Source organism: Meriones unguiculatus, chromosome 16 (genome assembly GCF_030254825.1).
Source record: "Meriones unguiculatus strain TT.TT164.6M chromosome 16, Bangor_MerUng_6.1, whole genome shotgun sequence".
Classification (NCBI taxonomy): domain Eukaryota; kingdom Metazoa; phylum Chordata; class Mammalia; order Rodentia; family Muridae; genus Meriones; species Meriones unguiculatus.
In genome coordinates, this window is record NC_083363.1 from 10,134,145 (window position 1) to 10,159,950 (window position 25,806).

Genomic DNA, 25,806 nt, shown 5'->3' on the forward strand with positions numbered 1-25,806 from the left:
TTTTAATTCATTTGTATTACATTTATATTCCCTTTTCAGGGAGGTAGAACATAACATATACATTACAAATATTTTTAATATCGGTGCTGAAGGAAGCTTGCCCTACAGAAACAATTGCTAAGAAGAAATTGTTCTGAAAGATGCATAGAAGAAGGCAAGCTTGCTTTGCAACAATGGGATATTAACTCATTAAGACTTCACATTAGATCCAGTAAATGCTTTGTTTTCATAGTTATAAAGTTTGAAATAGATGTTGTTTAAAGGGCATCGAATTTTGGATACAAAAAATTCTGGGAATTTATGCAAATTATAGTGACTATACTCAAAAAATGCTATTGTAAACCAAAGTTTCCTAAGTGATGCACATCTCAAATATTGTCACCATTGGCACGCAAAAGATGACCAAATCAGATGACAGATATATTAATTTGATCATGATTATAATTTCAGAGTTTTATTATAATATCAAATGGGCACGGTGTATATCTTAAATATGTACATTTTTAGTTCCATCTGGAAAAAAGAATTAACACAAAAGCACGATAAAAGCAATAAATCATATATATATATAATATATATATATATATATATATATATATATATATCAATCTAATTGCACAACATTTCCAATTGGTCATCTACTTGTCATACGACAAACTTTATAGAAGAAAACTCAGTTCTTCACTCGGGGTTTAGGCAAAATAGGCATGGACAAAGACAGCCACAGCCAAGAGGATGATGGCATTGATATTCACTACATTTCTCCAAAAGGGCTTCTCAGATGTGTCTGAGAATTTTTTCCTCAAAGCTTCTTTCTCTTCTTTGGTTAGCTTAGGCCCTTTATTCTGCAAACCACAGAATAGGCTACATGCTCTCTTAAGACATCCACTGGATTGCTCAGAATCATCTGTAACAGGAAGAAGCATCAATAAATCATCACCAAAGACAGGAAATGGAAATCACTGTTGCTGCCCTACAAATGGCTGTGAGCAAATATCACAACCACTTAGAAGTGTGAGGGGATTCTATGGGAAAGTATCGTTAAATGTGCTTATATAAAATAGAAAACTGCATGGTAAGAATCCAATAAACAGACAAAAAATAAATAAAAACTGGGGGTTGGGGAAACTGACATGTCACAATAAGGTTTTAAAAATAGAAGATGGAGGAATCAAAGATAGCAGCCCTGAGAGGATACTGTGTCTGATGATCAGGACAGCAGTGACTGCACAGCAACCAACAGACTGAACTCTGGGTCCTAAAACACCAGCAATTGTGTTTCCCAGGTGAGAGGAACCCCCACAGTGTGGGAAGGAATCAAGTTCATTCTCAGGTCACCCAGCTAAAGCCTGGAAGAGTATCTGGGTCCCAGAAGGTAATCAGTTGCCAGCCAAGAGCCACATGCCTTCGTGCTCTGATCACCATCCCAGACTGAATTGTGGGTCCCACAAGACCAGTGACTGGGATTTCCAGTTGAGAGAAAACCCCATGGAGAAGGAAGAAATCGGGACAAACATGAGGTCACCCAGACATTCCTAGAAAAGGTCCTAGCTCCATCAGGCACTCAGCCACCAGCCCAGGGACCCACCTGTGCACCTGACTCACGGTTCCACACAGAACTGTGGGCCCCAAGGCACCAGAGACTGGGTTTCCCTGTTGGGAGGAAGCCCCACAGTGAGGTAAACATCAGGTCTGACCTCAAGGCACTCAGCTGAACCTGCCCTCTGCATCCTGAAAAGTTCTCAGGAGAAGTTCCTGGGTTCCTGCAGGCACACAGTCACCATCACAGAGCCTCTCCCCTGCACCTGTGTGCTCTACTCACCATCCCAGATTGAACTGTGGACCCCAAAACACCACAGACTGGGTCTCCCTGTTGGGAGGAAACCCTATGGTGGGGGAAACATCAGATCTTACCTCAGGATACCCAACTCCAGAAAAGTTTCTGGGTTCCCGAAGGCTCCAGGCTCTAGCTTCCTGCTGCACACATGAGTGCGGTGCTTACTTGCCACTCATGTGCCACTGATTACAACTTGGGTACTGAGGCACAGAGCTCCAACCTAAGACCTACAGAAGCCTGAGATCCACCAGACAGTGCTCCAAGGCACAAACTGTCTCCCTAGCTAAACTAACCAAACCGTGGGGCTCTCTGGTTCTTCAAGAGGGCTGTGCCCAGCACACACAGTGTAAGAGCAGCAGCAGCAGCTCACTAAATTCAGAGCAAGAAACCCAGTGGTAGGGCAGCTGTCTCCAGGATTTCTCCTGGGGAAAGAAGAGCCCCCCCCCCCAGTCTACCAACAACCACAATTACCACATAGGTCCATACGCTTGAGGTGAGAAGTGGCAATTCCTGAGAAGCACTGCCATTCGGTGACCATACCCAAAAAGCCGAGGAGGCTTCCTTCAGGAACAACTACCTTCCTGCCAAGGGGATTCTCCCCACCCCAGGATTCCATCAGGCACCAGAAACTAACAGCCAACACTGAGACAGCCAGATGGGTAGAGACCAGCATAAAAGCAAAACCATCAAAAACCAAAGCAATATGGCATCTCCAAAACCCAGTTATCCAGGGGCAAGTATCTCTGGACACCGTAACATAAGTGAGATTCAAGAAGATGATCTTACAAAAATGTTTATGAAGAGGATAATGGAGAAAACAAATAAAATGCATACAGAAATACAGGAAGAGAAAGTCAAACAAACTATGGCCATCCGTAAAGAATACAGGAATATGCAGCCAGACAGTTTGTGGCCTTCAGAGAGGAAATAATTAAATCACTGAAAGAAATAAAAGAAACAGAGGAATGCTCAAACAAACAGGTGAAGGAAATGAAAGAAAAGCAGGTAAATACAGTTAGACAGGTGAAGGAAATCAACACAATGATTCAAGATCTGAAGATAGAATTAGAAACAGTAAAGAAAACACAGAGGAAATCATGGAGAGGAAGAACTTAGGGAAGAAAACAGTAATTACAGAAGTAAGCATAACCAACAGACTACAAGAGATGATAGAAAGTATCTCAAGTGTGGAAGATACAATGGAAGAACTCGATGTATCTGTCAAAGAAAAGGTTAAATCTAAAAAATTCCTGATACAAACCACACAAGGAATCCAAGAAAACATGAAAAGACACAACCTAAGAATAGGAATAGAGGGAAAAGAAGATTCCTGTTTCCAATGCCCAGAAAATATTATCAACAAAATCATAGAAGAAAATTCTCCCAATTTAAAAGAGAGGCCAACAAGCATACAAGAGGTCTACAGACAACCTAATAAATTAGACCAGAAAAGAAAATCTTCTGGCCACATAATAATCAAAACAGTAAGTATACAGAACAAAGAAACAATACTAAAAGCTGCAAGGGAAAACTGCCAATTAAAATATAACGGCAAACCCATCAAAATCACACCTGACTTCTCAACAGAGACTATGGAAGCCAGAAGGGCCTGGACATATATCATGCAGACCCTAAGAGAACACAGATGTCAACCCATGCTACTAAACCGAGCAAAACTCTCAGTCATCATAGATGGAGAAAACAAGATATTCAGTGACAAAAAAAAAAAAATTAAACAATACGTACCCATCAATGCAGCATTACAGAAGATAGTAGAAGGAAAAATACAACCCAGGAAAACTGACTGTTTTCAGGAAAACACGGGAAATAAATAACCCCATTACAGCAAAACTATAAGTAGCCCAGCACACAAACACACTACCACAACCAACATTAAAATCAAAAGATCTAACAGCCACTGGTGAATAATTTCTCTTAATATACATGGAGTCAATATTCCAAAAAAAGGCACAGGCTAACAGAATGGATGTGTAAACAAGACCCAACAATGTGTTGCATACAAGAAACACACCTAAGTCACAAAGATAGACATTACCTGAGAGAGAAGGGCTGGAATACAGTTTTCCAAGCAAATGGACCCAGGAAGCAAGCAGGAGTAGACATTCTAATATCTAATAAAATAGATTTTTCAACCAAAATTAATCAAAAGAGATGAGGAAGGATACTTCATACTCATCAAAGGAAAATTCCACCAAGAACACATCACAATTCTGAACATCTATGCCCCAAATAAATGGGCACCCACATTTGTAAAAGAAACATTAATAAAATTGAAATCACACATCAATGCCCACACATTAATAGTGGGAGACTTCAACTCCCCACTTTCAACAAAGGACAGGTAAAACAAAACAGAAATTAAACAAAGAAGCAATGACTCTAAAAGAGGCCATGAATCAAATGGACCTAACAGACATCTACAGAACCTTTTACCCAAACACAAAAGGATTTACCTTCTTCTCAGCACCTCATGGACCTTTCTCCAAAATAGACCATATAATTGGTCACAAAGCAAGCCTCAACAGATACATGAAGACTGAAATAATCCCTTGTATCCTATCTGACCATTAAAGCTAGATCTCAACATCAGAAATAGCAAAGAACCTATACACACATGGAAACTGAATAACTCGCTATTCAATGACAGTTGGGTCAGGGAAGAAATAATGAAAAAAATAAAAGACTTCCTAGATTTCAATGAAAATGAAGGCACAACATACCCAAAATTATGGGACACAATGAAAGCCATGCTAAGAGGAAAGTTCATAGCACTAAGTGCCTTCAAAAAGAAATTCAAAAAATCTCATTCAAGCAACTTAATAGCTCACCTGATAGCTCTAGAGAAAAAAAAAAAAAAAAAAAAAGAAGCAGACATTCCCAATAGGAGTAGAGGGCTGGAAGTAATCAAACTCAGGGCTCAAATCAATAAATTAGAAACAAATAAAACAAAGCAAAAATCAATGAAACCAAGAGCTAGTTCTTTGAGAAAATCAACAAGATAGACAAACCCTTAGCCAAACTAACTAAAAGGAGAGACACTATCCAAATCAACTAAATCAGAAATGAAAAGTGGGACATAACAGTAGACACTGAAGAAATCCAAACAATCATTAGGTCTTACTTCAAAGCTAAATCAAGACCAGGTAAATAAATTAAATAGCTCTATATCACTTAAGAAAAATAGAAACTGTTATCAGAAGTCTCCCATCCAAAAAAAAAAAAACAAAAGTCCAGGGCCAGATGGTTTCAGTGCAGAATTCTACCAGACCTTCAAAGAATAGCTAACACCAATACTCTTCAGTCTATTCCACAAAATAGAAACAGAAGGAACATTACAAACTCATTTTATAAAGACACAGTTACCTTGATACTTAAACCACACAAAGACCCAACAAAGAAAGGGAATTTCTGGCCAGTCTCCCCTATGAACATTGATGCAAAAGTAGTCAACAAAATACTCACAAACTGAATTTAAGAACATATCAAAGATATCATCCACTATGACCAAGTAGGCTTCATTCTAAGCATGCAGGGGTGATTCAATATACAGAAATCCATCAAAGTAATCCACAATATAAACAAACTGAAAGAAAAAAAATCACATGATAACCTCCTTAGATGCTGAAAAAGCACTTGATAAGATCCAACATAAGTTTATGTTTGAAGTCCTGGAGAGATCAGGGATACAAAGCACTTACCTAAACATAGTAAAGGCAATATACAGCAAGCCTATAGCCAACATCAAACTAAATGGAGAGAAACTTAAATCAATCCCATTGAAATCAGGGACAAGGCAAGGCTACCCACTCTCTCTATCTCTTCAACATGGTTCTTGAAGTCCTTGCTGGAGCAATAAGACAATTAAAGGAGATCAAGGGGATTCAATTTGGAAAGGAAGAAGTCAAAGTATCACTGTTTGCAGATGATATAATAGTTTACATGAGTGACCCCAAAAAATTCTACCAGGGAACTCCTACAGCTGGTAAACACCTTCAACAAAGTGGCTGAATACAAAATTAACTAAAAAAATAAAAAATCAGTAGCCCTCCTGTATACAAAAGACAAATAGGCTGAGAAAGAAATTAGGGAAACACCCTTCACAATAGGCACAAAGGACATAAAGTAGCTTGGTGTGATTCTAACTAAGCAAGTCAAAGATTTGTATGAAAAACACTTCCAGACTCTGAAGAAAGAACTAGAATAAGATTATCAGAAGATAGAAAGATCTCCCATGCTCATGGCTTGGAAGGATTAACATAGTAAAAATGGTTATCTTATCAAAAGCAATCTACAGATTCAATGCAATTCCCATCAAATTACCAACACAATTCTTTACAGACTATGAAAGAAATATTCTCAACTTCATATGGGATAAAAAGAAACCCAGAATCACTAAAACAACCTTCTACAATAAAAGGTCTCCTTGTGGTATCTCTATCCTTGATCTCAAGCTATACTACAGAGTAACAGTAAAAAAACAACAATAACAAACAAACAAACAAACAAAAAACAACTGGATGGTACTGGCATAGAAACAGAATGGTGGATCACCTGAAAGTTAGCTCATTGATAAAACAGGCTAGCTTAGTCTTTATCAGGACTATGAAGAAATCTGCCTTCCCTGAGTAGAATATGTGTTAGGGAGAATACTGAAGAGTAAGGGTGGAGAGGAGATGATGTCAGACACTCAGGCATAACCAATTGAGACTGATTTGTTGAGTACAATATGTAATTAGAGACAGGCAGTCTGTAATTAATTGTTATTTTAGCAGCTGGCACTCAGTTTCATGAACAGATGATGGATAGACAGGCAGAGAGACTGAAGATGAATAAATGGATGTCATATTTAATGATCAGTAGCCCCAGATATTGAGCATATATTTTAAAATTTTTAGCTTTTATACATATACACATGTAAATCTCAGAAGCTGAATTTAGTGGGTTTAAAAACAAACATAACCCATAAAAGCCCATATAGCCAAACTATGCACAGTGCTATTACAGTAAAACCAGATGTAAGCCAAATATTACCTTCTTCAGGAGCACTGTCATCTTCTTCTAGAGGTTTCTCTTCTGCATCTAAGTCAATGCGTTCTTCTGTGTTGTTCCAAAGACTCCAGCACAGGCGGTATAGCTAGCCATAGACAACACACAAGTTTATTAGTGATGAAACATGTTCCAACAATACCTTGTTTAATGTATGGTTTTAAAAACATAACTGTGCCAAAACAGTATAGGTTAGAAGGAAAGGTCTCCTACAAACTCTCTCAGCAAAACACATCAACTATTTTGAATTGCTTGTTTTTAACTCTAGCATTTGTTCACAACTCCAAACAGTATTCTTAGACTCCTACTTCTGGGTTTGTGATGTCAGGAAAGGCACAGATGCAGCGATCCTACACAGAACCTCAGCTGCAATTGCTGTTCTGTCCTGTCTTGCCTTTGTCAGTGCTGCATCCTGATGACTTTGATTTGGTCTAATAGTTACTATAAAATGTTTGTATTAAGTTCGTTCTCAGGATCCATCATTCTTAGTGTCTGTGAGCTGTTTTTGAATTTCACCTTTTCATGTGCCTTTCCTCACTCATCTGCACACTTCTATCAACAATTATTTTAACTGTTTGATATCATTTTGATGGTTATCTGTGATATAATTTATATGTTCATGCTTGATCTTCATGTTTGTTAATTAATCCCAGCACTTGGGAGGCAGAGGCAGGCAGAGATCTGTGAATTCCAAATCAACCTATCTTTAATAGCAAAGTCCAGGCCACAAGGACTATACAGTGACACTCTGTCTCAAAAAATATTTTAAAAATTGAAAGTAAGCTGGGCATGGTGGCATACACCTTTAATCCCAGCACTGGGGAGGCAGAGGTAGGTGGATCTCTCTGAGTTCAAGGACTGCCTCATCTACAAAGCCGGTCCAGGACAGCCAGAGCTATTACACAGAGAAACCCTGTCTTGAAAACTTTAAAAAAAGTAAATAATGTATATGACATAATCACCATCATCATCATTATTATTTGTCAAAAATTTAAGTTGCATGCTCACTAGTCATTCTAAGAAAATTGTTTCAAGTATCAATAGGTTTTAATTTTATAATCATAATATTTTCAGCCATGTCAATTTTATCTATGGATTTCTTGCATTAGTAGGTGAAGAATTATCTTGCTTTACTGATATTGACATAAAAATTATGTGCTTCTATGCTATACCATAATAAACTCTTAAAATAGCATTTCTCATACTAAATCTTTTTGTTGTTTGTAGCCAGACTTTTGGCTGCTTTGTGGGTTTTTCTTTCTTCTACCCTTATGCTACCCTTTCAGCCCTTTAACATATATAGGAGAGAAAAAGGATAGAGGGGAAAGGGGCATTGTTATCCTTAGACTACTTCCTGCTTGATTAGGTGTTTTGAATTCCTTGGGGCAAGTTTGAGCTTTATGTCAAAACATCCAATTTTTTCTCCTTCTTGTTTCTTTTTCATGCCTGACTACTTGACAAACTACCAATAACCCACAAGAACTGAAGAGTTTAAGTTAGCCTGAATATAACTCCATTTTGAAATAAAGATATTGACTGGGAACTGAATTCAGGCACCAGGAAAAATCAATGTACACCTGGCAGAAAACAAAAGTTAACTGTCCTAGCAACAGCCTCCAGGAAATATCACAGAGTAAACGCTTCATAGAAAATAGAGACAAACTCCCTGGCAATAATCAATGGGAATCGGTTGAGAATTGGGTGGGAAAATTCTCCCCAATGTTTCAGATGCTTTTTAGAAAAACAGCCATTGTGATTATATGCTTTACCCACTGTGATTATATGCCTTAGCCATTGTGACTGTGTGCCTCAGAAAAGGTCACCTCGCCCTGCTAAACTTCACCCAATTCTGTAACGCCAAGGCTTGTGTCCCCCTACTTGCTGGCATGGAAACCTGCTTGCAGTCTTTCCCTTTAAAAACCCTGTTCACTCAGAGCTTGGGGTCCCACTTCTCTACTGCTGCATCAGTGAGACTTGGGTCTCGAGTTCGATTGCTCTCGTAACAAAGCTCTCTTGCAGTTGGATCGAGTCGTCTCCTGGTGGTCTCTGAGGGTCCCGTGAACCTGGCATTACACAACCTCTTGGGGCACTAGCATTTATATACCCTGGGGAAAGTCCCCAGAATTCCAAAACATCATCTTCTTGCAGAAACTATCTGCAGTTGGCAAAACCACACCCTGGGTAGAGCATGAAGCAAATCAGTCAACTGCTGGAGACAATCTGAAACAGACCCCTCCCTATTCTACACAGGTCTTTAAAATAAAAACACATTTTTATAATATTTCTGTGCTTTTAAAGAAACAAAATTCTCACTACAGTTGTTGTTAGCACTTCTTTCTTCAGAGTCCTTGAATTCTCACCCTAATTTTCATTAGCTTCCTTGTGGTAGTCCTCAAAATGTTACCCGTGTGTTTCATTACTCCTTTTCTACAAGCGTCTGCAAGAGTTTTCATGGCTATCTGTGAAATAGCTCTTGACGACAATTAGTCTACTTCAGAAGCTGAAAACTCACGATATATTTGAACACAATGATGATCTCATTGATCCTTGAGACAAGTTCTTAAAAAGTATTAATAAGTTATGATTATTCCTTTCACATAATTTCCCATTACATTTATCTTTGTAATTATGTGCTTTCTTATATTATTTTTATTCAATTCCACTATCAAACATAAGTATTTAGTAACAGATTCTGGTACTATGTCATTAATAAAGTTTTTTTCCTTTTTCCTTTTTTTTGTTTTTGTTTTTGTCTTGTTTTGTTTTTTGTTTTTAGCTGCATATGTTTCAAGTTTTCAAAGTAGATATCTGATACTGGATACTTCTTCAGTATAGTAAGAATTGCATTAAAGATTTTGAGTGATAAACATAAAATTCATAGAAGTATTATTACATGATAGCAATAAACTGAAACAATGTCACTAAATAATGAGTATTCGTATTTTCAAAAGATTAACATTTTTCTGGAGTCCCACAGTTTGTCCCATTCTACAGGTAATTTTGCTGAGCATTATAGGTCCATATATTATTTATTTATATATTTATTTATTTATTTATTTTTGAGACAGTGTTTTATTTTAGCCCTGGCTGTCCTGGAACCCACAAAGACCAAAATGCCTCTGCCTCCTGAGTGCTGGAATTAAAGGTATGTCCTACCCTACCCCGTCCAGCTCAGATTCGTGTTTAATTTTTTTCTGTTTATATGTATTTGTGTCTCTATATAAAAAATGATAGTATAACATATTATAATATTCTGCATGTCTTTTCCTGATATAGTCATGCTATGAACATGATTAAATATATATTAGTGCTTCCTCATTATATACTTACTCTTTTAGTGATAAAAATCTGGATTGTTCTTTTTTTTCTATTAGAAATTTTCAGAGAAACTATTCATATCTTTCTACTTTTGTATATATTTTAAATACACTAATAAAACTATATTTTTTTTTTACCCATAGATATAAGAATTTAAAAACTGGCAACTGTAAATTGCCCTCTTAGAAAGCATAAGCTTCACATATTTACTAAAAACTGTGGATTGTGGGAATTCACCACTTTCTTACCAACACAGAAAATTACTTGTATTTTCTATGGGCAATTTGAATGACAAAAAATGAATATCACATGTTCTATGTTCTCATCCCTGTTGCTGTGTGCATTTTTATCTCTGGTCATATTGTGGATGTTTTTTGTTGCATCTCCTAAGTTGGCCCTGCCCAGGTGCCTCTTCTGCTCTGTGGTATTTCCTGGTCTCTTAGGCAACACCAAGTGCTGTCATTCTGGTATACAGAAACAGTGGCATAGAGTTATGCCCCAGCTCTGTCAGGAAGATTTTTAATTTCCAGTTCATTTCCTAATCTCTTACATCTTCATTCTCTGGTGCTTTGCATATGCTAGCTGTGAAGCTGTTGCTTGTTTGGATTCTAGCTCTAGTATTATAATGGTTCCATTGCCTTAGCCTGTATCATAACCAACAGTGTTAGGAAGAAAGGTTATTTTTAAATGAGCATGAAGTCATCATTCATTACTCACGTGAACATCAGGAATTGGCTTCGTTAGGAAGGAGATTCCCAGGATTACTAGTATGGACACAAAAAACAGAATGATGGCAAAGTATGTATAATGCACTCCACAGATAATCTTGGGACAGTCACTGGGAGTCACGCAGCTGCCTGTTCCATATATAAACTCAGGAATCATACGGGCAAGGCCTACCACAAGTCCAAACATTAGCCCCCAGAATGCTCCCTGAAAGAAGAAAAGAAAGAAAAAAGTTACCATTCTGCTTGCTGGCTCCCTTAAGAAAAAGTCAAGAACAGAAGTTTTTCAGAGTAAGGAAAGCTCAAAATATGCCTTTATTAGTGGGATTTTGCTATCTTTGTTTTTCAGTACCAGAGCACTGTAAAACCTATTTGTTGGCATAATGTTTTTGTGGACTGGGTACAGTTTACCCTTGTTCGTTCAAATGTTGATTCCCTGCCCCAGTATCTGGTTTCAATCTGGACATTGCATTGTGATGTTTATTCTAAGCAACTCCTGTCTCTAGTGTGTGTAAACATGCCACCATTTGTTCTTTGTATTGCCAATAAAAGCCAACCAGCCAGCACTGAGCAATACAGAGGAGGGTGAGACATCTTGGGCCAGTGAATGGAGGAGAAAGGAGATGGATTGGTGAGAAGAGGACCAGGAAACATAAGAAGAAATGAACTGGACCTAGGATATGATTAAAAAGCAAGTTTAATGTGGGAAATCTGAATGGGAGGAAACTCTACCTCCTTGGAGGTTTAGGATGTAGTAATTAGTGCGCAGCACTGCGCTCTGGGCTAACTAAATAAACCCTAGTCTCTCTGTGTGGTTAGTTGTGTATATAGCTGGTTAGGGAGTAACTGCTGCTTTACTATAAATGTAAATCAATATTAAATATTAATAACCTTTCAACATTTACTGATTTTTATTTACATATATGTGCGTATGTCTGCTTATTTGTATGTGTAACATGTGTGTGAAGTACCTGTAGTGGCCAGAAGAGGGAGTTCGATTCCCTGAACCTGGAGTTACAGGTGGATGAGAGCTGCCAAGTGTGGGTGCTGGAAACCTACCTGGGTCCTCTGCAGGAGCAGCGAGTGCTCTTAACTCCTGATCTCTGTTGTGCATTTATTACTATTCCATTCTATTCATTATTGACAAGTGCCATTTGTATACACCTACAGGTGCAACTGGCTTACATTATGATGTACATATTTTGGAATGACTGATCTTAATTTCTAAATCCTAGACATCACATTTTAATTTGTCTCAACTCCAGAACTCTGTCCTCTCTCACCAAAGATGAGATTTTCTTCACTTAAGTTTTCCAATCTATAGATTTAAACACTTGCTATTAATTTCACCAAATAAGTAGATCTATGGCTTACATGACTTTCAGGGCTGAAAATAGGTATGTTTGACAAGTCAAATCTTTTCTTTTCTCTCAGTGATAGATGGTAATGGAAACACAAGCTCTCAGTTCTGCTCTCAGGAAATAGCAAGGCATGGGGGTCAGGGATGTGAGCTTTAGACTGCAGGAGACTTCGGGAGACAGCATCTGAATCCCAGCACTCTAGTTAGTTAGACAGGGCAGGAAAAGCAGGCATCAGCTTCATCACACCTGTTCCTCACCCAAAGACCCTGTTAATAGACAACTCTCTAGAACAGGCAATGGATTAAGATAATGGTCTACAAGAATCAATCACTTATAGAATACAAGCATTTAATATATTTGAGTTAATCCTAGCATGGTTGATTTTTTTGGTAAACATTTTACATATTTTCTATTTCTACCATGTTATCATTCAACTAAGGCAGGTACCGCAGTTGTTTTTGTATTACATAGTTGACTGATTTGCTTGATGTCAGTATTGTTATACGGTAAAATTATGACTGGACCTTGGAAACCTCTCTGGAAAATGTATGTGTTTGTGTTTGTGTGTGTTTATGTTTTAAAACTTTACAATTAATGTACACAGTTTGTGAAAAATGCTGAGTTTAATATGAATGTACACTGCCTAGTCACATAATTTTGTGAGGACTATAAATTGTGGTTTACTACAACTGAGTTTGCAATGGGCCTGAACTGATAGACCCAGGTTGGCCTGAATGAATTTCTTCTGAGATGGGGTGTCACTGTGTTGTCCAGGTTGGTCTTGAACTTCTAAATTCAAGATGTCTTCCTGACACAAGCTCCTGAATAAGATTCTGGAACTATAGCATGGACCACCGTGCTTGAAAGGCTTTCTTTTCCAGCTGAGTGTGATGGTGCGCTCCTGGGATCCCAGCACTAAGGGAGGCAGAGGCAGGTGGATCTCTGTGAGTTTGAGGCCAGCCTGATATACAGAGTGTTCCAGAACAGCAAAGACTACACAGAAAAACCCTATCTTGAAAAAAAAAACAACCTAAAAAAACAAAACACAAAATAATATCTTTTCCTAACCTAGAAGTTGTAATATTTGCTCCATTTTTGCAAATGAATTCCTTAATTTCCCCTTACCTGTTCATTGACTCTTTTGCAGAAGATGGCAAGCATGAAGACAGCACCAATTGGAGGCCCAATATAGCTAGAAAATGATCCCACATAATGGAACAGCTGTCCATTTTGTGATACCTGTACCAATGGGACCCACAGGATGCTGATGACGATGAGAACAATGCCAAATACCCTGTCAGGAAAACACAGTGATCCAAAGATGAAGCAAAAGCATTGTGTAGGCGTCTGCCATTCCTGAAGTTAATCTTCTGCTCTTTCTTCTTTGTTTTTCCAAGCAAAGTCAAGCTGCTTGACCTCACATGAACCCACACCACCCCTAAGAATTACCTGGTAGTGAAATGTGAATAAGTAAACTCTACAGTTAGCTGTAATATATTCATTTGTGAGATTATCTAGCTACTCCTGAAATGAACTAAAATTTCAGCAATTGACTATCTTTTCAATGCATACATCAATTAGAAATAAACATTAGATTATTTCTATCTATCACTAATCCTTTATATGATAAATAAAACAGATTAATCTTTTTCCTTTTCTCTAGGTTGAGGAAAACTGAGTCAATTTACAGAGGTTAGCACCCAAATATCACACATCTCAGATGTTGTGTGGCATGGCAAGAAATGGTAACATACGCTTCCTAACTTGAGTATTTCAACAACTAAAATGAATTTCTTAAAATTCTGGTAAGAGGTAAAAAGATATTAGAGGTAGCTGTCTTCTGTGGGAGGTGACCTGCTCTTGGAAACCCTAGTGTCCTAATTTACTGTAAGCAAGCAATTTGCTAGATAGTGTGATCTCCTAAGTAAACGTGATGGTGGGGTGAAGGGGCCACCAAGAGCTCGTCAGGGAACGGAGGGACAAGGGTTTCATTTAAGCCTTACAAACTGCTTTACTGTTACAAATATTGGAAAAAAGAACAAATAATAGAAAATCTTGGTGTGCTGCCTAGAAAACTAAAGATTCAATCAAGCATCCCCACCACTTATCATTATCTTCAGAAAATAAGTCACACACTCTCCCTCTTTGCTCCAGGGCCTTCTCTCTCACGTTGAATAAAATCAAATTCTTTGCTGTAGTTAAGCGAACCTGGTGCACTTCTCTCGGCGTCTGGGTAAACTTGTGTTGCGTTACTCTCATGTGCTCCTCTGTGCTAACACGACTATGTTGTTGACTAAGGCATCATGTCCTGTTCACTTACTCCTGTACAACAGGTGTCAAGTCGAAGATAGATGCAAACAGGGGCCTCACAGTATCTAGAAATTGATCCTAGGTAATGAAAATGCCGGGACAAGTAGCAAGATGACAAGTACAATGGTAGAAAAACGATTTGAATACTAAATAAAAACATAGATTCATGAAGGCTAAGACTATCAGAAGAATGGATTCCTTATTGTTTCTTTCCCAGAGAGCCATGCGTCTCTGAACTATATCTGCTTCTGCATACTTCAGATATCTATAAACGTTGTTACAGTTTTTTATCCCGCTCTGAATTTATTCGCAGAACTTATGGCTGTGTGCTAGAGAATCTGGTTAATTATTTATTTTCCTCATAAAATCATAAATCTAGTTAAGAAAAAATTTTAAAACAATGTTTTTTTTTCATATTTTTCTTATGTGAGATTGTAGGCTTTAGATATAATTTCCATTATAGGGAAGACTCATTAATTTATCACTCAAATGTCAACAGGATTTGTGCCTATAATTTTTAATATATTTTTTTAATTTATTACAATTTATTCACCTTTTATCCCAGCTGTAGCCTGTATCTTCATCACCTCCCAATCCTACCCTTTTTCCCTCCCTCATCTCCTCCCATGCCCCTTCCCCAGTCCATTGATAGGGGAGGACCTCATCCCATTCCACCTGACCCTAGCCTATCAGGTCTCATCAGGACTGTCTACACTGTCTTCCTCTGTGGCCAGGTAAGGCTGCCCCTCCCCATCAGGGGGAGGTGATCAAAGAGCGAGCCACTGAGTTTATGTCAGAGATAGACCCTGTTCCCCTTACTAGGGACCCATTTGAAGACTGAGCTGCCATGGACTACATCTGTGTAGGGGTTCTAGGTTATCTCCATGAATGATCCTTGGTTGCAGTATCAGTCTCAGAAAAGACCCCTGTGCCCAGATCTTTTGGTTCTGTTGCTCTTCTTCTGGAGCTCCTGTCCCTTCCATGCCTTTCTATCTCCCCCTTCTTTCATAAGATTCCCTGCATTCTGCCCAAAGTTTGGTTATGAGTCTTAGCATTTGATTTGATACACTGCTGGGCAGAGTCTTTCAGACTTCGTCTTTCGTTGGCTCCTGTCTTGTTCCTTGCTTCTGATGTCTATCCTGTTTGCCTTTCTGAAAGAGGACTGAGAACCTTACCTAGAGTCCTCCTTCTTGCTTAGCTTCTTTAGGTATACAGTTTTTAGTATGATTATCCTATATTATATGTCTAATATTCACTTATAAGTGAGTATATACAATGTGTATCTTGAGCCTCATGAAATCAAGGCCAGCACCTTCTCCATCAAGAAATTCAGAGGTTCTCTCTCTCTCTCTTTCTTTGTCTTTTTCTCTGTCTCTGTCTCTGTCTCTCTGTCTCTCTCTGTCTCTCTCTTTCTCGGTCTCTGACTTCGTTTGTAAAGAATCACAATCCAGGCTTAGTGAACTCTTTGGATTTGCACCCCAAGTGGTTAATGTGTTAACGTTATTGTTGCTAGTGCCACAAAAGCTCAATATTTTAAACATGTAGTCTATCCTTACAGACAAGGTGACTGTAAACTTGTTAAAGCTCTTCTAATGTAGCCTTCCATAGATGCTGTACTGATTTGCCAGATGGAGAGTGTTTTTATCATGAAAAATTGGGGCATCAACCCCCAGGTTTCCTCAGTGTGCAATCTACGGAGAACGAGCAATGTCAGTTTCCTAATGGCTTCAGGATAAACTTCAGTTGCCAAGCCACACAGATGCATGATCCGCTTTCACCATAGGAGACACACATGGGTATATTGCTCAAACTGGATAGTGTAAAGGAAAAATGATGTGTCTGTTATTTTATCACTTTAACTTCATTTAGAGTTATTCACTTTTGCAAAAGGTATAATGTCTTTTTTTTTTAAAGATCACTTCTCGCCTATCTTCTTGATCAAGGCTACCGAATATTTTTAAAAAATATTAGTACGTTGAGAATGAAAGAGACACACACACACCAATCTCCCTGATAGAAGTACATGCTTATGTACACTAACAGACATACACAGAAATACCGCAGTCAGACGGCCAGGAACAGTAAATTCTAATATATTACTATGATGGAAGTCTATACAGTGATTAAATGAATAAACTATTCCTGCACAATGCTACATGGCTGAAATCATGAATGGATTAGAAAACCCACTGTATCATTCTAGTTACGATAGCCAAACCAGGGAAAGGTTGAACAGTTTGTGACGTTACTAGTTGAGTTGTTAGCTCTGGAAATGTGGGAACCAAGAAGAAGTTCGGTGTCCTAGTAATTTTTATTTCTTGAAAAAAGTTGTGGTTACAGGAGTATTTGATTTTTAAAAACATAACTTTGCCATGTTTAAAGTGCTCACCATATATTTTACACTTTCATTTTTGTAACCATTTACAAAATGGTTATAACAAATAGATTCTGCTTGAACATTATGAAGGAGAAAACTATGTATGTCAGCTAATATTTCTTGCTTCCTTCCATATAACTGTCTTCAAGGTCCCCAGCCTGCTCGGGGTCTCCTGGGTTTATTTACAGAACACTTCAACCTCTCAGACTCCTCTTTTTGAGGCTCTGTCTCTATTTAATATGGCTTTCTATCTAATATGGCTCAACCTTTAGTGAATGCAGTTGGTAAATTTCTTTGTAAATGTGCTGATGAGGTAATTGATCATTTCCTTACAGTATGCATAGAAACTTAAAGGAAATTTAGCTATCAGACTTATAGTGTGGAGGATATCCCGTTAAACATGGATGGACTTAAAAAACATACATATGGTGTAGGGGTAATGAAGAGGGGGAAAGAATAAGTAAGTATGGCTATAATTTTAAGTCTGTAAAGACAAAGGTTGAACATTCCCTAATGATTCTTCCCCATTATAGAACTAGATTTTTAGTTTTGCTGAATCCAAAGAGCAGGGATCTGTAGTTCCTGTCTCTATCCACCCTCTTCAGGGGAGTCTATGCAGAGACCAGGTTCTCTCACCGTCCAGCTATCATGAGCTCTCTCTCTGATGCCTTCTTCCTCATCTTGGTGTAGAGGTCCATGGTGAAGAGGGTGCTGGCACTATTGAAGATGGAGGTCAAGGTGCTCATGAGAGAAGCCAACATGACTGACAGCATCAGGCCTCGCAGTCCTGGGGTCAGGAGAGGGTGCAAGCTCTGGTTAGATAGGATTGCCATTCATGGTTTATGATTTGATCAATCAAAGAGCCATTCAAGGATAAAACAGTCACAGAGTTATTAGCTAATGTGATTTTCAAAGTACACCATCTCTGAATTTTTCTTGGAGATTTAATCAGTTAACACACACAAAGTTACTGAAACACAAAAGCTTCAATATGTGTTAGGTACTATGATTATTCACATAAAGTGACTACATCATCACAGAATACTTATAACAAGTGTTAGTCAAATTAACCATACTTGAATGTAAAAAATAAAACATGGTAGTGAAATCCTTGGTGTTTAATGTGAGAGTTCAATTTTAAAAAGACAAAGTCATCATGTGGCTGGTGAGATTCTGTGGTTTAAACTTAACTTATGAAATGTATATATACGGATTTATAATGCTCAGGTTATAATATTCATTGCTCAGGTTCAGTTTAGTATTAGTTTAGTGCTAAATGTTTACATAGAGGTCATGTGCTGGGAACCACTTTAGGTGATACTGCTGAAAAACCTTCATGGGCAAAGCTGATGGTCTTGAACCATTGCGGGAGCTTAACCCTTCAGTTCCTTCCCTCCATCAGTTATGACTCCAGACCTCCCAGTCTAGGGTAAGATGACATGCATTTGACCTTGAGTATATGGGTTATTGTTCCTTTAGTTTGAATAAGCTTTTGTATGTCAAGGAGGAAAAAAAATGGCACAAAAGTGTCAGACAAGACCCCAGGCCACTTAGGTCTATCAGCTCTGTACTTGCTCTGTTTATGTTTTCCACAGCAATGATCAGTTTCTGAAATTCAGGATTTCATAGGTATGGCTTATTATCTAGACTGTAAATCCACAGTGAGTTCTAAGGTGTAGGGTGCTGGAAGGGTGTGTTTGTCACTGTGTATTCAATACTGATTTCTGTACCCAGAAAGGTTACAGTCCAGACTTTGACCTTGTCATTATTAGGAAGCATCTCCTGCCTTGGTATGTTGTAAGCTTTGTTCATCACCTTCTGATTGGTTAAAAAAAGAGCTGAACAGCCAATTGCTGGGCGGGAGAGAATAAGGTGGGACTTCCAATCCCAGGGAGAGTGTCTCAAGTGGGTCCAGAGAGGGAGAGACAGACAGACAGACAGACAGACAGACAGACACACACACACACACACACACACACACACACACACACACAGAGGGAGAGAGAGAGAGAGAGTTGCCATGATGGACAAGGATGAAGAAGGGGAAGCCAAGGCAAGGCTAGGATGGCAGGTAATGGGCCACATGGCTGGGGAGTAGGCCAGGCCACTACTGACAGGTTAGAAAAGCTGAGTATCTGCCCAACTATAGAGCCTGAAGCTTCAATGAAGATAAAGGTTTCTGTATCAGAATTCAGAACAGGGGCAGGCAAAGCAGAAACCTTGCATTTTACAGAAGGGCAAGCATACTTATTTTACTGATAAAGTTATAGGATCCAAAGCAAAGCCTGAGAAATGGTATACACTTTGGTACAAACCATGTGCACTGAGAGATATTGGTCTAAAGAAGTCAAGGTGAAGTTACTTTCTAGTTGTCTGACTTTGCCCCTTTGTAGCGTTACAACTTTTCCTTGGCTAATAAATCCTGTAAATGTTAACTGATCTGGGAGACAGCCTTCATCCTGGGCAGCTGTTCTTCTAAGAGAAATTAGCTCCTGTCTGAAATGTGCAGACCCATCCAGGGTGTGACTGGTAGACTGTGACTGAGTCTCAAGAACTATCTGATGAAAAGGACGAAACTAACAGAAGGTTTAGTTAGCAGAGAGTCTGCCCCAGTGTTCTCCTTGTGGGCCGTGTATCCCTCTAGACATGGTGTGGGTGTTTACTTACCATCAGGCATCAGTTCCAGCACCAGGGTGGGGTAGGCATAGTTGGTGCAGCCAACTGGAGTGCCACACTGTTTCACACACTCAGAAGGCACGACACAGGCCACCTTATCTGAGAAAAGACACAGTTCATTGAGCAGGACCAGTTAGGTACAATCTGTAATGGGAAATAGGAAACATGCAAGATCATAGATGGGAGAAGCTCTATTTGCCTAGAAATTGGATACTGAACCTTGAATTTGATACACTAACGCCTAGCTTGGAAAAGACAGTGAACGCTGTGTAATATGTTGAAAATAGAAATGTCTTTCATTCATCATAAAAGATTGGTTGTATTTCCTTTACATTATATAATAAAGAAAAAGTAATTTTTCAAGAAAAATATTTCAGCAGTAGTCATTCTCATCTGACTCAAAATTTATTTCCCCAATGCTTTGAAAAAAATTCAGTTTTAAAGTTCTCTCAAAGACCAAGATGTGAGTATGTGCCCCCAAGACCTTGGTCAAAGATTGCCACATCCAATCACAAAAGGTCAAGCAAGTCATCCTCGCTCAGTTCTGCCTCATCCCCGAGTGTAGTCCTGGACTACCTCAGATTCCATCCACAAATGGAAACAGGATGCGCAGTTTCACATGTCTGCAAGGACACAGGCAGCACTATGAAAGTGATGCTTAAGAGTGCCGAGTCTGCCAAATGTTCCACCTCCGAGTCTTTTCCCAGAGGTGCCTTCCTCCATCGAACCTACAGAAGTTTCTCTTATCTTAAAACCACAGATATCAGCATAGAGAAGAGGATTCATGTGTCCACGGCTTGCCTGTGTACAGAATGCGGCTGATCATCCCTGGCATCACCATGATGAACATGGGCAGCAGCTTCAGGTAGCCACACAGGATGCAGGCAGCCTTCACGTGAGACATGTTCTTGCCACACAAGCAGCGCTGTACAATGACCTGCCGGAAAACACAATGCATTAGTGTAACAATCCAACAATGACTATAAGGAGAGTGAGACTACACTTTCAAGGCTTAATGTTACAGTAAGAAATTATATGGCTAGGGCTGAAGACACGGCTCGGCACTTTAAAGCTCTTGATATTTTTCATGCAGAGGACCTGGGTTCAGTTCCCAGGAGCCACAGCCATCTTCAACTCCAGTTTTGGGAGAATCCAATACTCTCTTTGACCTCCATGGATAGAACACACACAGATTGTGCACACACATACATGCACACAAAACATTTCCCATGGAAACGTCACAGTCAGAAAACCATGAAAACAGTGCATTGAGTCATTCATCTCTAGATTTCTTCAGACTACTCTGAAACCTCATCTGGTTAGGGATTGAAAGTGACAGGGTGGCTAGCGTCCTGAGGGGAGGGACTTGATAGACATCCCTTAGGGTTGAGTGTTCCAAAGACTCTCACTCTCTGCACACTGCCTGTAGGTCTCTGTATTGCTTCACATCTGCTGCAGGGGGATGCTTCTGATGATGGCTTAGCAAGGCTCTGATCTATGAGTACAGCGGAAGGTTGTTAGGAGTCTGTAAAGACTTTCACCATTGCTAGGTCACTCTGCTCTGTATGCCTGCCTGCTCCATGCTTCCCAGCTGTGCTGCTAACGGGCTCTTATTTCTCTGGAACCACAAACTCAAATAAACCGTTCCTTCTAGAAGTAGTCTTTGTCAAGATGATCACAGCAATGTAATAGTACATGGTTGAATGAAAGAAATGAGGAAAAAAAGTGGAGAAGAATGGGTTCGTTTGTATGTTTGGTTTGGGTTTTAGAAAACCCACTGTATTATTCTAGTTATGATAGCCAAACCGGGGTTTCTCTGTGTAGACATGGCTGTCCTGCACTTGTTTTGTAGACTAAGCTGGCCTTGAATTCATAGAGATTCAACTGCCTCTGCCTTCCCTATTGCTGGGAGTAAAGGTTTGCGTCACCATGCCCAGCTTAGGCAGCGGTTTTCAACCTGTTGGTTGCAATCCCTTTGATAAACCTCTATCTTCAAAATTATTTACATTATGATTCATAACAGTAGCAAAATTACGGTTATAAAGTAAGCACCAAAAATAATTTTATGGTTGGGGGTCACCACAGCATGAGGAGCTGTATTAAAGTGTGATAGCATTAGAAAGGTTGAGAACCACTGCGCTAGAATGTTTCTATCTATTGTCTATATTTTGATAAGTTGCCCCTAAATTTCTCTCCAGTTTTTACAATCCACCACCACCACCTTTTAGAGACAGGGTTTCTCTGTGTAATAGCCTTGACTGTCCTGGAACTCACTCTGTAGTCCAGGCTGCCCTGAAACTCTCAGATATCTTCCTGCCTCTGCCTTTCGAGTGCTGCACCACCAGGCCTGCCTCACCCTTTTGTTTTTGAAGGACAGAATTTCTGAGCATAATGTTTTCGGTTGACACATCTTTTCCCTTTATCATTTTTGAACGGAAGAATTTTACTTTTTTTCTGGTTTTCAAGAGTTCCATTAAAAAAATCAGTTCAGCTTCAGGGGGCTCCCATCATATGTACAAAGTTGCCTTTTTTTTCTTTTAAGCTTTTAATATTTTGTCTTTGTATTTAAGTTTTAACAGTTTGACTGTAACATGTCTTCTGAATCATCGTATTAGCTGTTCAATGAGATTTCTGGCTTTGCTTTCCTTTCCCAGACTTGGGAAGTTGCCACCACTATTTCTCTGGTTTTTGTTTTGTTTTTTTTGTCTCTATGTGTCTTCTCATTTTGGTACAATGGTAATGTGCACATTATTCTACTTATTTGTGTCTCCCCTAAAAAAACAAACAAACAAACAAATAAAAAACAACTCATTACTTTTTTTCATTTAGTTAACGTAGAATTTCCAGTGATTTTCTTCAAGACTGTTATTATTTTCTTTTTTTTTTTTTAACTTGGTGTATCTGATGCTGAATTCCTCCATTGACTTTTTAGTTCACTTATGTCTCATTTCCCTCAATGACTTGTAACTTTTAAATATTCTCTATTTCTTGTGAGGTTCCCAGTCTGTCCATGTGCTGCCTTCTTCTCCTCCTTGATCTGGTTCTAAGTATTCTTTTGAATACCATGCTAGATAAATCACATAGCTCCATTCCATTATGAACAGTTTATGAATATTTCACTTACTGTTAGCCAGAATAACTTTTCCAGTTTCTACATTTTTTCAATCCTTCTGCCCATTTCTGAGTATTGAATAAAAGAGTCAAGTCCCCAAGTTTAAGTAAACTGTTCTGTATGGGAGCCATATTTCTCTCATTAGCAAAGTGTGCCTTTCATTCCATGTTCCCCTGAAATCTTTAAGACACACTTAGCAGCTTGTAAAAAATCTGTGTGAAGTCTTGTTCTTTTGTTTAAGGAGATAGGAGGGGGATAGAAAGGGAGTATATTATATTATTATTGGCATATTATAATATATTATTGATATATTATTATTGATATATATTGATATAGCAATATTATTATTGGTGTATATTGATGTATCAATATTATTATTGATATGTATTATTGATATATTATTGCTGCCACAGTTTTGTTGAAAAATACCATGAGGGTCTTTTACCAATCTGCAGATGTTTTGAATCAAAATGAGCAGTGATTGCCAAGAAATTTCAAGATAAAAGTAAGACTTGTTAATTTAATGAAAAAGGATAAAGCTAAAGGCAACCATAACACAGACATACAAGTGTTTCCTCTGTGTGTGTGTGTCTGTGTGTCTGTAATAGCATATAATTACTTTTACATAATGACAAAAGTTGTAGACTGAACGCCGATTTCAAACATTGGGATCAGGGTCTGTAGAAAGATGGGACACTCAAAGACTGGGTTGTCCGGGAAGACTGGGCACTGAAGAAGAAAGTTAAATTCTCAACTGACAGAAAAGCCAAGTTTAAAAACCCTATTTAGTGTGTCACTTTCCAGTACTGATGTCAAAAAATTGTATCAATTCTGATGTGTCACAATATACCAAATCCAATGGTTTAGAGAATGGAAATAAAGTCCAACAAACTTAAGCAAAAGAACTGACGTGTCCCTCTCTGAGGGGGAAAAACAGTACAGTGAGGAGGGACCAAAATATCTATTTTCTACAAGACAAGACAAGGAAAAGTGTTTGACAGCTTAAATATTACTTACATGTGCAAAATAGAGGCTAGAGGCTTTCACATGAAACAGGAAAACTAAGAATGAACACAGTCACACATGCAAACGTACATGCTCACCTGATCTGCACACCAGTACCATATAGCTAGAATGGTCATTCCGAATATCAGTCCTGGCCATGGGATGTCGCCAGTGATGGGATCTTGGAAGATGTGGAAGGAGTCCGGCTGAGGAGTGTAGCATTTGGGGTTGATGGTCAGGTTGTCCCCCTCGACCACAGAGGGAATGGCGTTCATGTACTTCTCTGTGAAGCTCTCATAACCACCGACTTCAGCAAATGCTAGAAAGGCAGCAGATCAAACACTGTGAATGTTTCAAACACCTCATGTTCACGAGTGCTCCACTGAGCGAAGGTACTTGAGTACTTCCTGTTAGCCTGGTCATGTCTTCAGCACTTTCCCCCAATGATCCATGGTGCCTTTATTTTTCTCCGCTGGGATTGTCCATGGTAGAATATTGACATTCACAGAGAACTCAGAACTCACACATTAAAAAAAAATTACACAGCTCAAATAAAGTCACCACTTAATAACATTTGCCTCGTACCAAAGCCCATATACCTCCCTAGACTTTCCAGAGTTAAAACATGGCCATTTCGAAGCAAGGGAACTCTGTTATGGTTTTACACTTTCTCTGTCAATTACAATTTTTACTCATTACACACACACATACACACACACACACACACACACACACACACACACAGAAAACAATGACAGCTGATACCAGAAAAAGTATCTTTCTATCCTTTCACACCTCCATTCTGTCCTTCCTCATCACCAAATATTACCCCCTTTCCATCACTTTTCTAAATGTTATACTATACCCACATTTACAGTGTTTAGATATATACATGTATGTATCAAGGCTAGGATCTTCATTGGACGAAAATATGTGATGCTTGTTTTCTGTTTGACTTTTTTTTTTTTTCTAAGTTTGGGTCACTTTACTCAGTGTTGTATTGTCCATGTCCACCTACTTTTCTGCAAATTCCATAGTGAGCAGGAGAAATTCTAATTCTTTTGAAGAGAACAGAAAGAAATGGCTTCCATTCCGGCCTTGGAGCCTGGGTGATCTAAATTTTATTGCAGTTTGTTTTTCTGGTTCAACACTGTTTTTTTTTCCCCTTCTTTCCTTCCTTCCAACTTTCTTTTCCTCCTCCTCTTTTTTTTTGTTTGTTTTTTGAGACATGGTTTCTTTGTGTAGCTCTGTCTGTCCTGGAACTTACTCTGTAGACCAGGCTGGCCTCAAACTCACAGATCTGTCTCCTGCTGCCCTCTGAGTACTGGGATTAAAGACATGGGCCACCAATACCCAAGCTCTTTTCTTTCTTTAGACTCTTAAAATGGCTAATGATACACAGAATTTCCAATAACTACATGAAGTAGGCAGGGAACAACTATAGTAGTTTCATCTTGAAGTCATGATGGGCAGACACTGAAATTCCAGTACTGAACAAACAGAACCACATTAAAGACCAGACAAAACTGGAAAGTAGGACAGAGGGAGAGAAGGTGGTCAGAGTACCTAACATGAAGGATGGAGAAGATGCAGAAGGCATGCTGTATGAAATGAGGGTTCTTTAAAGGAAATTACCTTTGTTGAAGTTTTTTTTTTTTTTTTTTTTTTTTTTTAAGGCTGATTGGTTAAAATTTCAGAGATTGCAGAAGGCTGGGTTGCCTCAGGTCTTTTCCTAGGGTATCTTTAGCCTTTAACAGCCATTCTTCACACACCTCTGTGGTTAGCCTACTATCCATCCTTGAGTCAATTAGGTAAAGCTTTTGGAATGCACAAACAAACCCTTGGCCTGAAGGAAGCCATCAGATAACATCTGAGGCTGATTGCAGAGACTTCTTTGCTCTGCTCTAACCTGAGGTTCCTATCAGTGAATTTTTAAAATCGTGATTCAAGGCTTTCTTGTTATGTTGCTGTAAAAGGGCCACCATATTGGAGCATAGAATTTGAGGTAACCTGAATCA

The 25,806-nt window shown here is 38.8% G+C and overlaps 1 protein-coding gene across 1 annotated transcript in view; it reads right to left on the reverse strand.

The window, feature by feature from the left end:
• Positions 1–223: 223 nt before the first annotated feature.
• Positions 224–25,806, reverse strand: part of LOC110541189 (solute carrier family 5 member 4-like) — a 64,449-nt gene continuing 38,866 nt past the window's right edge. Inside the window, exons 8-15 of the mRNA XM_060369346.1 lie at positions 23,887–24,107; positions 20,473–20,608; positions 19,663–19,770; positions 17,632–17,782; positions 13,434–13,602; positions 10,940–11,155; positions 6,890–6,992; positions 224–907 (exon numbers count right to left, since the gene is read on the reverse strand). Coding sequence (XP_060225329.1) covers positions 693–907; positions 6,890–6,992; positions 10,940–11,155; positions 13,434–13,602; positions 17,632–17,782; positions 19,663–19,770; positions 20,473–20,608; positions 23,887–24,107 — 1,319 coding nt within the window. The 3' untranslated portion in view covers positions 224–692. The remainder of the gene's footprint in view (positions 908–6,889; positions 6,993–10,939; positions 11,156–13,433; positions 13,603–17,631; positions 17,783–19,662; positions 19,771–20,472; positions 20,609–23,886; positions 24,108–25,806) is intronic.